We start from the raw sequence: 12,111 nt of genomic DNA, 5'->3' as shown, positions 1-12,111 counted from the left end.
AAAGTTGGAGCCCTACTGTCTCCTCCATCCTATTAGTTTGATTTAAAGGCTTACTCTTCTAGCCAACAATTCTGAACCTTTAACCTTGCATTTGTAGGAGTCTCTTTTAGTCTGGCTCAAACAGAAGTAATAGCCAATTGCAAAACTGGAAGGAGCAATACTGAAGGAAACTACCGTGGTGGAAAAAAAAGTTTGACTAAGTCTCCCCAGCTCTGCAGCACTTTAACGGGACTCAAATGATGCAGTGCAGAAACAACCAAGAGAATACGTGATCATAACTGAAATGTGTAGCGAGTGGATTACAAAGTCTGCAGAATTGCTTTTTAGAGTGTAATTACATTTTAAAACTAGAAATAAAACCCCTATAAAAACAGTGAAAATATACTCCCTCCAAGGAGACCTTTACAGCATCACCACTTTGGAGCATCACTGGTTATGGTAAAATGGCAAGCTCTCTCTTGTGAGTAGAGGGAGACCCTACTCACAGGAGAGACCCTATTCACTAACAAAAAGTATACTCTACAGTTACAAATTTACCAGTGTGCAATGGCATATTCCAAAAAAGAGCATAATATGCCAGATAATTCCACAATACCTCTCATGGCTACTGGAAAGAGGTTTGAAACCTTTATCCACATTCTCTCTCTCCGCGTCCGTCTCGCTGCTCCCAAAGAGACAGAGATGGTGGCTGCATACCAATGTGAGAATCAGCCTGGGTTTACCTCTGCACCCATCACGGCCACCAGTCAACAGGCCAGTCATAATTCACCTCTCTCCATAAAGGCTTTGAGCTCATCACATCATAGACACCCTATTGACCAAAGAACGCAGGACTGGTGTAATGTGATCATATAGCAGCATCATCCTGCACAGAGCACAGAGCAAGGAACTGTGGTCACATTTCACAATGATACAAGAAAAGGCCCTTAAAACTTGAGAAAAGGAGGTACGATCAGGCAGGACGAAGAGAGATTTGACCATGAGTGAAAACAATTGGGAACAGAAGACAAAGATTAGTGTAGCTAAAATTGCTACAAAGTGAAAGCCATCTTAGTTTTCTGGTGATTATAGTAATTTTAGGCTTCTGCAAAGGTTAACAGTAGTTCTACACCATGACAAATATTTCCACCATGGTCCCGAGATGCTCCAACAAGTCACAAAAATAATGATTTCAATCTAGTAAATGTACAAAAAAATTCACCCGGGCAACTGTCATCATTCACCAGCAGCAAGAACACTAACAACCAGAACCATGTTAATGTTTAGGACATCTGGGTTACCATCCACATAGTTTATGATGATGAACCATATAATGACAAAGATCTGCCTGAAAAAAATATATTTTGTCAAAAGAAGCATAAAGGAAAAGTTTCTCCCTTTTGGTCATGGGACTATAACATTGCCCTTCCAAATGTGCTAAGTGCCTTCTACTCTTTCAAAGGGCTTTTGGCAACTTACCCTACCCTACACCTACATGCCTTAACCTTACCCACCCTAATCCTCATCCTATCTAACCTAACTCCACCTATCATAACCTTAACCCTAATCTAACCTGACCTAATCCTAACATAACCTACCTTGCACTGACCCTAACCTACGCTAATCTTACTCTACCCTATCTCCATCCTCCTCTTCTTGCCTACACTACTGCCTATTCTCCACCCAACCCTCTACTCTTCACCTTCTACTCTACTTTTACCTACCCTCTACTCTACAGTCCCCTATGCTATATGCTATTCTATCCCACCCTCTACTTTATTCTACTCTCTGTCCTAGCCTACCCTGTACCCTACCCATTACGACTACCCAACCATGCCACATCCATTAACAGATCTATCACCACAAGCCATAAATATACCAATACCCATTACCATGCCATAGTAAGTTTCTAAGTCAGATGGAGAATGGAGCAGACAGTCACTTAACATGCTTCAAGAGCAAGTTCAATACAAACACTATTTGAACTCCTTACATGGTATCACTCATGCAAGCTACTATCTGTTAAGCACACCTGTTTTGGCTCTAGTTTCAGTCCCCAAACTGGTTCTTTTTTTCAGATTCTGAAAAGCTTAGATGTATTTTTTGTGCTCTCCTCCTTGTTAGGGTTTCTGGTCACTGTTGTTAGGAGTCTCGCACACTCTGTGTGCCACTGTGACAAATTCTCTACTAAGCAGGGAAAGAAAATGGCATCCATACTCCAAATATATTATTTAGACTGAAATGTCTAATGATAGTATATTAATCTTTTAAAACTCCATAAAATACATTATAGGATCACTGTAGAGTCTTGCATCTCCTCTTTGTAGTGCCTATTTTATTTATGTCCTATTTATCTACTTCTTTACTGACATTCTATTATGTAATATTAACTACTACTTGAATTAGCTACATGCAGATAGATTTGTTCTTGAATTTTTGAATTTTAGATTTCTATAGTAGTCGCTAAGTGCCAAAAAGAAGTAACCCACTTCTTTGTCAAGAAAAACAATGACCCCAACAACAACAGCAACAAAACAGAATAGGAGAATAGGAGGGTACATCCATTGTAACATGGAAAGACAAGGGTGCAAGATGGAACAGGAAGGTTCCCTTAATACCATTTGTGTTGTCCCCTTGCTAAAATATACAAAACATATTGTATCTACCAGATGATCCCTAGAGATCCCTTTCAACCTCAACCATTCTGTGATTCTCTGTGATTCTGTGAACCAGAATATTCTCTAGTGACTTATTGGTTGTTTAACATTTTGATATTTACTCAGTTAAACCCTACCTAATCTAATTCTATCCTAAGCCCTATCCTACCTACCTTAACCCTACCTCCCCTAAACCTACTTACCTTAAGTCTGCTCTATGGCTTTAGTAGAACATTTTCTTAGACAGTCACTGAAACTAGTGGGAATATTAGCAAAGATCTTACCTAATAGAACATAATTATCATAATATTCAGATTTTTTTTTACCAAGTTGACCTTTTAAACTAAAACCATTTTGAGGACATACTGGACCACAAATTATTCCTTGAAGTGCACAGCATAGACAAATACACAAAAAGCACTTTACTAATAATCAAAGTGTGATTAGCTGTATCAGAAAAGTGTTATTATGGTCACAACTAACCATCGTGAAGCTACAGGCTAGATCAATATCATGAAGAAAATATTCGTGGCTGAAACAAGAGGGTTAAAACAATGGCAGGGTACTTTTGCCTGCACATATATGCTAAAAACTTGTACAGAGCTATATTAGCCAGGGATCACTTCCCCTCATGTCATGCATTTCCCTCATATATTGCAATTCTAAATGTGTTCCTCATTGTTATTCTGACATAAAGCATTTTTAAGTGCCCTGATGTCCTTTTTGGCAAGAATTTTCAAATAGTTAGGGACTACCTCAGCTGTGGTGTTCAATTATATTGTATCATCACATGTAAATGTCTCATATAGATCTAATTTGACCTTTCAAGCATTCTGAATTTAGAGAGATTTTCTTCACTGAGCATTACCAGAGGAACAGTAGTAATGCACTCCCTGCTAGGGAAGGCCTGTTGAAAAACAGCTGGGGGTTATAGTGGACCTCAGGCTGAACTGAGCCAATAATGCTGTGCAGTTGCAAAAAAAAGAAAGACAACCACAGTGCCAGAATGTTTAAATGGATGTACAGCCCGTGAGACATGTGAAGTAAAACTGCCACTTAGCTGAAGTAACGTGTCTAGCTCTGAGCTTTATGAATAATGGAAACCATCTGTAAAGTCCAGAGGAAAATACAAACAAATATATTCTAGAAGTTGTAGAAACCCTTACTCATGAGAAATAATTGAATAAATAAATGTTCATTTTAGGAAACAGAAGATGAGGACAGTATTACAACAGCCTACTCAGCAACAAAACTTGATGCAGTGGAGGGACTGACTATATACTCACTTCCAATGGTGTAAGAAACAGTGTAAGAAGTTCAGGGAATTTGTGTTCGAGAAATATTAACAGTATAGATATTATATCACCCAGGACACTCCAAAATTTACGTCATGAGAGGGCCTCAAAAAGAAGAATAACTGGGAGATATAGCCAGACCCATTCCCTCCAATACTACTTTTTCTCTCTGCTGAGAAAAAGGTGCTGCCATCCTCACAAACTTTCAGCTAACAAAATATACTCTTACAGATTGAGATATACTTCATCTGTGTAATGTTTTTCTTATTTTAAAGTCTGTTCATCTCTATGTGTTGTGTCTGTTCATCTCTATGTGTTGTTTCTGTACCAGTACCAGCACTGCTCAGAACCCTCTATATCTCTGTTCACCTGCCAGAGTGAAATAAAGCTCTACTTGCACTTCAAATAGGAAATTAGGCTCTGCCCTTTCTTGTGCAGCAGCTTGACTTTCCTGGGAGACGTAAGTTTCCTGTTTGCTCACAAATTCCAGTTCACAAATGAACTGTTGTGGCATCCTGCAAAGCAAACTCTGATCTCAAGACCTTTTAATAGCATCAGTGCTCTGATTACACATTATTTCTGGGAGGTTTGTTTTGCTTTTGTCATATTTTCCAGGATCAAACTGCATTCTGGCTCCCCATGATATGTAATGATTTTGACAGCTGATTTCTCTCCTTATATACTCCGAGGCCCCAAACTCATCAACTCCTCCTTAAGTGAATGAAGCGTCTGCAGACGCGGAGCGCTCGGCTGCTGACCCTGCTGCTATTGGAGGTGGATCCGTTCCAGGAATAGATATGATACCCTCCCACCAAGCCTCGGTACTTCATCACAGTCACGTCATCCCCTGAGCTTTTAGCCTGGCTCCGCCTTTCTTTTCCTCTGATTTTCCAGGCCAGGAAAGCCAGGCAAAGACAGCAAGAGCTGGAGCGAGGCCACTCGGCCATGGCCTGTCCTCCGCCAGCCCCCGTCACGCAGCAGATCTGCAGCGCGCACGTCTCGCAGCAGCCGGAGCCACGGGAACTGCGAGAGGCCGCCCGGTGCCCGGTGCTGGACGCAGATGGGAAAAAGATCCTCTTCAGGGCCCTGTACAGCGAGCGGAAAGCGATCGTGGTGTTCGTGCGGGTGAGGAGAGAGCAGCGCCCAGGCGGGCTGCACTTGCCTGCTTGGACCTTAGAGGCACTTGAGGGAACTATAAAACAAGTTGCATACAGAGAGCTCTGGCTCGGCTCTAGATGGAGAGGGCCTTAAACAAGCTAAGCTGGAGCAGAGAGAAATCAAAACACTGTAAAACATATCAGTTATGTTTAGGAAACTCCCCCTTCCTGGGTAAAAAGATAGAACTTTTATCTGAAGGGAAAGAGCTCTGCTATCATGTGTTTAGGAAAACAACTGATATGTTCCCTGATTTTCCTGTCTGATAAGTCAGCTGTTGCTTTCCTAGTGATAAAAAATAGCAAGGTCTAAAACTCTATGTCCTAGCTCAACCCTGGGAAAAAAAGAAAAAAAGAAAAAAAAGATTCTCATAACCTGAATTTGGCTGCTGCAATGAAATTTAAACTTTTGTGTCCTCAGTTTGTGGTTACCTGCAAAATGGTTTGTGCCTGGAGTTGTTCCCCGATGCTTCATTAATATGTAGTTATGTCTTTCTGACATGTCAAACTGGCTATGTTGCAGAATTTTTTATGTTACATCTGTAAAGAGTATGTGGAAGACCTGGCAAAAGTCCCCAAGACTTTTTTAGATGTAAGTACCGTTCTTTTAATTCCCCTAATATGTATTTGCACATGGGGCTGCTGCTGTACACAGCTCTCTTACTTCCTGCTGCAAATTTGAATGATATTTAAGCCTTCTAGGAATGAAAGAGTCACTCAGAAAAAGTTAGTGCTTTCATTGTTTGCTACAATTACCATCATGTTACTGCTTAGGAGACACATAAAGGAATCTACTGCACTGCATGTTCATTTGCAGCAGCACTGTTTCTCCCTGCACCATTAGCTTGATGCTAATGCTTTTTTTTGTTGTTCTTTTTGCTGTGTTCTGAACAGTCAGAAAAAATTTGACGGGCATTTCTCTAAATTAGTACCACTCTGGGCAGCAGCCTGTTCTCTACCACAAACTAACTACAACCCTTTCATTTGTGCTGGTACAGCAGACTCATGTTTGTGCGTGAAACAAGGTCAGCAAATTGATCTGGATTAGAAACAGTTTTTCCTACAGGTTATTGGTAAGATGCAGAGGTTCGGTAGCCTGTTTACCAGGCTGTTGCATGAGCAGGAGTGACACTGTGACAGAAAGGAGAAAGGGAGTAGGCAGGGGTGCTACCGACCGGTATTTGTTGAGTGGTTGGAGATACCTGGGAAAGGGAATGATCCTCTGCTAAATTAGGAAGGTCTTCTAGTCTGCTGGTTAAAATTTTGTTGTGTTCAGCAGCATAGCTGATGACAGAGACCTTCAGCTCCTCTTCTCAGGGCAAGATATCTCTAAACCATTAGTATTTCTCAGTATTAGTCTTTAATTTGGCTGATCAAACAAATACAGAGAGAGAATCAAAATCTTCCTTGCTTCTTAAGAGTATTTGATTTTACGATGATTTATTTTGCTAAAAAGCAAAATGATCTTATTGAGGAGGGGCAAGCATTGTACTAAAATATTCAAATAATCTTTGTATCTGCTAACTGTACTACTAGGATCTAAATAAACTTATATTTTTGGCCTGTGTTTTAGGCTCAGCCCTAATGTTGCACCTGCAAAAGATATCAGTATATATGGATGCAGGCTACATAGATATTAATGGGCAGTGATCTATGTAAATCACAGAGGTTCTTGTACATGCACCAATATTTGCCTATTGCTTTTCTAGATACAGATAGAAATTTATATTTACAAATTCACAAACAACTTGCAGTTGGTTGAAAATATGACTCTACTAACGATACAGAGAGCATAAAGTTTACATACATGTATGCAACTTTAAAACTCCCTTTAAAAAGTGTTTCTTCCTTAATAAATTAGCACAGCCACTTACCGTGGTGGCAGACAGAAGTGGTCCCAGTGTGACTTTAATTTTAAATTGTTTTAACTCAGTATACCCCAACGACTAACCTGGAATACTAGATGTTTTGCAGCCATGCAGAAACAAGAGTTCCTCTTTCATAGTTTCAGTACCTATGTTCTGTTTCAGGATGCAAATGTGAGACTTATAGTTATCGGACAGTCATCTTATCATCACATCAAGGTAAAGTAGTCATTAAACAATGCAATTAACTAAAGACTATATTTTATTGTGGTTTTGTTTTAACAATTTGCACTGAAGGATTTTGTTCTGAGGGAAAAGATGGTCACTTAACAACCATTCAAAAAAAAAAAGCTTCCATGAAGCAATCCTCATAGCAGTACGTGAATGAAACAAAAAAATAAACCTTTTGTATTAAAATCCACTAAGAATTGTTCATGAAGATCCTAACTTGATTTCACTGGAAGATGGGAACTGTGAAGTAAAAGCTTCAGGGCTAAAAGCATTTGGATTGATGATGGATTCAGAGGTTTTAAAACCAGGAATTTTTCAGAGTATTTTTCTGCTGTCAGTATATCCTAATTAAAGTTCTAGTTAATTAAATATCTTAAACCTATTTTTTTTGTGTGTATATATTTTGCAGCCGTTTTGCAGTTTAACTGGGTATACACATGAAATGTATGTAGATCCACAAAGAGAAATTTATAAAATACTTGGCATGAAAAGAGGTGAAGGTAACAACACACTAGGCACATCAGGTAAGAGTAATTTTCTCATCCTGATTTGTCTTATACAGAACAAAACAGAATAAATCAAGAATTCTCTGATAAAATAATATGGTCATAATGGAAATAGGAATGGAGCTGCCCATCGGGCCATTTCTTGAACGCTGTATTTCACTTCATCTAAACTTGTGAGAAACTTGCGTTTCTTCAGTAATCAGGAAATTGTGGGTTTTTCATAGCAACAACTTAATTTTGGTTTTGCCTTATGCAGTTTTGCACTCACAGGTAACAAGTATTTTGCTGTTTTGCTTAGTGCAGAGCCCTCATGTGAAATCAAACATGCTTTTGGGAAGCATTAGGAGTTTGTGGAGGGCGATGACCGGCCCAGCTTTCGATTTCCAAGGAGACCCAGCTCAGCAGGGAGGCACTTTGATTTTGGGCCCAGGTGAGCCGCCTGCTCTCTCTGAACACTACCCCACCACCTGCTGCCCCTCTTATCTGCGTCCTGCTCGGCCGATATCCCGGGGCTTCCCAAGGGAGAAGGGGAGTTGTGTGTTATCCCTGTGGTCTGGTATTCACAAGAGCCCTGCAGAGGAGCATCGTGTTATTCCACTTACCACAGAGAGGACACAAAGCTGAGCACAGTCCTGACCAAGAGCAGCATTGCCTTCAGCACAGAGGAGCAAGTGGTTTGAAGTCCAGAGCATTTTTGTTGGGTTTTGTTCGTTTAGTTTGTTTTTGCAGCTCCATGTTTGCTTACACTCTGCTTTTACGTTTGATCTTAGGCATTTGATGTGTTTTTTTAGTAAAGGAACAAAGCACTAAGGGAAACTATAATGTGACAAAATAATCTCCCTGAACTCTTGGGAAGCATCCTGCTGGAGCAAATTTAATTCAGTTTCTTCCCTCAATGCCCCTTCTTTCTACAACTTAAAAAAAATCTTAATAAAAAAAAATCCAGGACATTGCTTAAAATAGAGTATATTGCAAAATTGATGAAGTTAGTGCCCAGTGTCCAGTTTTACATGAAAAGGCAGGAAATCAGAATGCATCTTTGATTCATTTTTTTTTGTCTTCAAATAAATGAAATTTTTATTTGACTTTTTACATTTTTTTTCTCATTCTGTTCCAGGTAATGAAGTTCATTTTTTGCACCTTGATAAACACAGGTTGGATCATGCCCCTATTAACACAGTTTTGCACTTTGCAGGAGTTAAAACAGTAAATTTCACAAACAAATCCCAGATCATTGACATATGATACTGAGACAATATATCATTTCTTTATTTTAATCTACATGGACAATACTCCAGAAAACTCCCACCAGCATCAGTGTCTTTGTGTCTTTATATATCATTTCCACCACATCTGGAAATCAGAACCTTCTATTGAAGTTGGACACAAAAGAACTATTTTTACTGTATATAAGAAAATGTAACTGAGTGTTACTGCAATAAAAGAAATAATTTTGTTGTTTATTATTTTGATTATTATTTTCTAACCAAGCAATCTCGTTAATGTACTTTTCAAATCTCTGTTTAGGATGCACTAATCTGTGGTGGGAAACATCTAAGCCTGGCTTTGCTCAAAAATAACTTAGGGGTTTGGTAGATCACACTGGCTTTTCAATTCAAGACTTTTCAAAGGTTCTAACAAAGTATGTAACAAAGTTATATTGAAATATGCCTTGAAAAATATTGTGTATCAACCTATGCATCTTCTTGTATCTGTCACTGACAGCCATTAAAAAGCACTTTTTATAATTCTAAATAAATATTTTAAATATACTATCTGTATCTGCAATTCTTCTCTGTCTACACAAAATGGTAGGCTTAAAAAACAGGGAGAGGTATGTCTTAAACATGTTTCTAATCAGATTGTCAGTTTTAAAGTAGTCTGCAGTTGGTTAACTGCTTTTCTATGAATATATGAAAAAAAGGTAAATTTTCCCTTGCTCTCTCCGAGGGATATTTGAAAATATATATCTCTAGTTATTTCTGTACCAGAGAGTAGATGTGAGGTCAATGGTTTGTGGCTGTCTGATTTTTCATTACCTTTTTTTTCTGGCAATATTTATGTTTTGAATCTATTGCTTTCATGAGAGTACAACTTCCCCTCTGATATCCAGAAGCTGAATTTTAGCTATTTGAAAATGAGACTGTCTGAGACTTTTGGAGGAGCACATCCTCCTCTGCAGGTCATGATTTTTGGCCTTCGCTGTAAACTTCAGCTATTTATACATACCTCAACTGCAAAATCTCTCCAATTTTAAACCTTAACAATAATTGTAAAGGGTTTTCTATGAAGAGGCTTGTCCTTGCATCCTTTAAGACCACTATCAGGTCCTGGTTAAACCCCTAGGACCTCAGCATCATTAAGGCTATGTGAAATCACGCGCAGCTTCTTTGACCAAAATAAAACTCATGCTTAAAAAAATAATATTAAGTAATGCAATTCTAGCAGAAGGTACTATCCCACAGCAATTTATTAATTATATAAATGCTTTACAGATGATTCAGATGTTTGAGAGAAGGATATTATTACTATGAAAATATTGTATCTGATTCCCCACTTTGATTAAACAGCCCTCGAAGCAGCACTCAAAAAGTGATCGTGTGCAGACTTTGAACTCTCATGATGTCAGAGTTGGCCGGAGCCTTTCTCAGTATTTAGCATAATAGACTGTGAGCAGCTCAAGAGCCTTTCTGGCAGCTATGATTCACAAGATAAGGCCTGCTTTTAATGAACCACTGTCTCCACATTCATAAATAAAGAACTGTCCTCCCCTCTTTCCAGGGTTCCTGCACCTTAACAACATTTCTAAGCCAGAAACTCTCAATTCCAGCTGCCTGCATGTTACTGAAAATACAGCAAAAAGCAAGCTAGAAAACTAGTTAAATACAAGTGTTACTAGGAATGCAAAAAATGTAAAAAGCGTTCAAAGCAAGCTTCTTTGTAGTGTTTCCACTATAATTCATTAATCTGATCATCACTGTCAAGGACGCTGAATTTAGTTCCACTTTTGTTTTGCTGCTATTTCATTTTCATGTTCTTGATGCTGCAGTGCTTTGATTTTAAAGGAATTGTTTGGCTGGTTGTTTTTCTGCTTGTTGTCAGTAGAATTTAAAAGAAAAAAAAAAGAATACTTCTACTCTTAGATTTTATTTACAAAACAGTAAGTAAAATTAACTCTAGGCATGTGTACCTTTGGAAGGGATTGAAAGGCATGAGGCTTTAGCTGAATGCTCCCACAGACTGAAGTCCTCTGCCCTCACCCTTTTCAACACTGACAGCAACCACACCATGTTATCCCAGCAGAAATACTTCTCTTCGGGAAGCCAAGGAAACAGGACAGACAGAAGCAGGAGGACGCAGCAGCGGCACAGCCCCAGATAAGGGGTAACCTCTGCACTTGCTGCATGCAGAGGGACACGGCACCTGCCCACAGCTTCTGCGGCGGGACCACGATCCCCCCGTGTCCTTAATAAATCCCGAGAATGATCACCCTGCTCCTCTGCAAGAGAAAGGGCTTTCAAAACGTCAGCGCAGTTGTAGGTCCCCTGTGCCGTTTAGGAAAAGTATTTTTAAAATGGGATGCAGTGAGAAGTGGAAAACGGGACCTCATCACTGACCCGGTACTCGGCCAAGGGCTAATCGGCTTTTGACATGGCCAATTAGGAGAGGGTGCAGTTCTTAGAAGTTGTTTCTACTCTGCTCCTGGTTTATTTGAACACCTACTCAAAACACTAGTGTACTTTAAAGTGCTTGGGAAGCAGATACAAAAATAACTAGTGCAACTTTTCAAATATATCACTTTGGTTTTCAGGTCTGAGGAAATACGTGTGAGCGGGATTGTTCCCCTTTCCAACCACACCAGTCTGTCCACCAGGAAAGACGGACTCTCTCCAGGCAACCCATGCTTTCCATGTATTTTCACAGGTATCAGGGACTGATCAGGAGTGTGATTTTAAATACTCCCTTCACACGAAGGCGCAGCTGTACCCCAGGGCCTTTACCGCCGTCAAGGAGCCGCATTCCAGCCACATAACACCATCCCCAAGCGAGGCGCCACAAGGGCTGGCGCAAGGAAGGCGGCTACCGTTAACTAATGGCGGTGTGCCCAGCGGGGGGTGCTCGCCCTCGGCACCCTTGCTGTGCCCTGGCTGGCCGTGCCCGCGGCACGGGGGCCGCGGCGGCACTGTGTCCGTGTTGCAGCAGGACGGCCACGAGCGGGGCCCAGCAGCCACCCAAGGGCACAGGGGCAGGTGTGGGGGGGGGCCGAACATGGCGGTCCCCTCGCGGCCGCACTCGCGCCCCCGGCCCACCTGTTACGGCCGGGCACTATGACGTCACCGCCCCGCGCTGGTGACGCCACGCCGGCCCGGCCCAATCGGTGGCGGCGGCGCGGGAGGTGCAGGGGGCGGCGGGAGGGGGCGGCG

General features: G+C 40.7%; 1 protein-coding gene across 2 annotated transcripts; it reads left to right on the top strand.

Annotated features, from left to right (window-relative positions):
• Window positions 1–4,876: 4,876 nt before the first annotated feature.
• Window positions 4,877–9,319, top strand: PRXL2C (peroxiredoxin like 2C). 2 transcript variants are annotated; one of them, XM_026053262.1, is made up of 6 exons: window positions 4,877–5,056; window positions 5,609–5,677; window positions 7,116–7,169; window positions 7,591–7,705; window positions 7,986–8,117; window positions 8,883–9,319. In XM_026053262.1, the coding sequence occupies exons 1-6, from the start codon at window positions 4,877–4,879 to the stop codon at window positions 8,930–8,932; spliced, it is 600 nt and encodes a 199-aa protein (XP_025909047.1). In that variant the 3' UTR covers window positions 8,933–9,319. The 2 variants fall into 2 exon arrangements, with proteins under 2 accessions (XP_025909047.1, XP_025909039.1); XM_026053254.1 differs by having other exon boundaries at window positions 8,805–9,319.
• Window positions 9,320–12,111: the final 2,792 nt, after the last annotated feature.

This window comes from Nothoprocta perdicaria, unplaced genomic scaffold (assembly GCF_003342845.1).
Source record: "Nothoprocta perdicaria isolate Ctin4 unplaced genomic scaffold, notPer1 scaffold_114, whole genome shotgun sequence".
Taxonomy (NCBI): domain Eukaryota; kingdom Metazoa; phylum Chordata; class Aves; order Tinamiformes; family Tinamidae; genus Nothoprocta; species Nothoprocta perdicaria.
The sequence above is the reverse complement of the archived record's forward strand: the minus strand, read 5'-3'. Positions and strand labels throughout refer to the sequence as shown.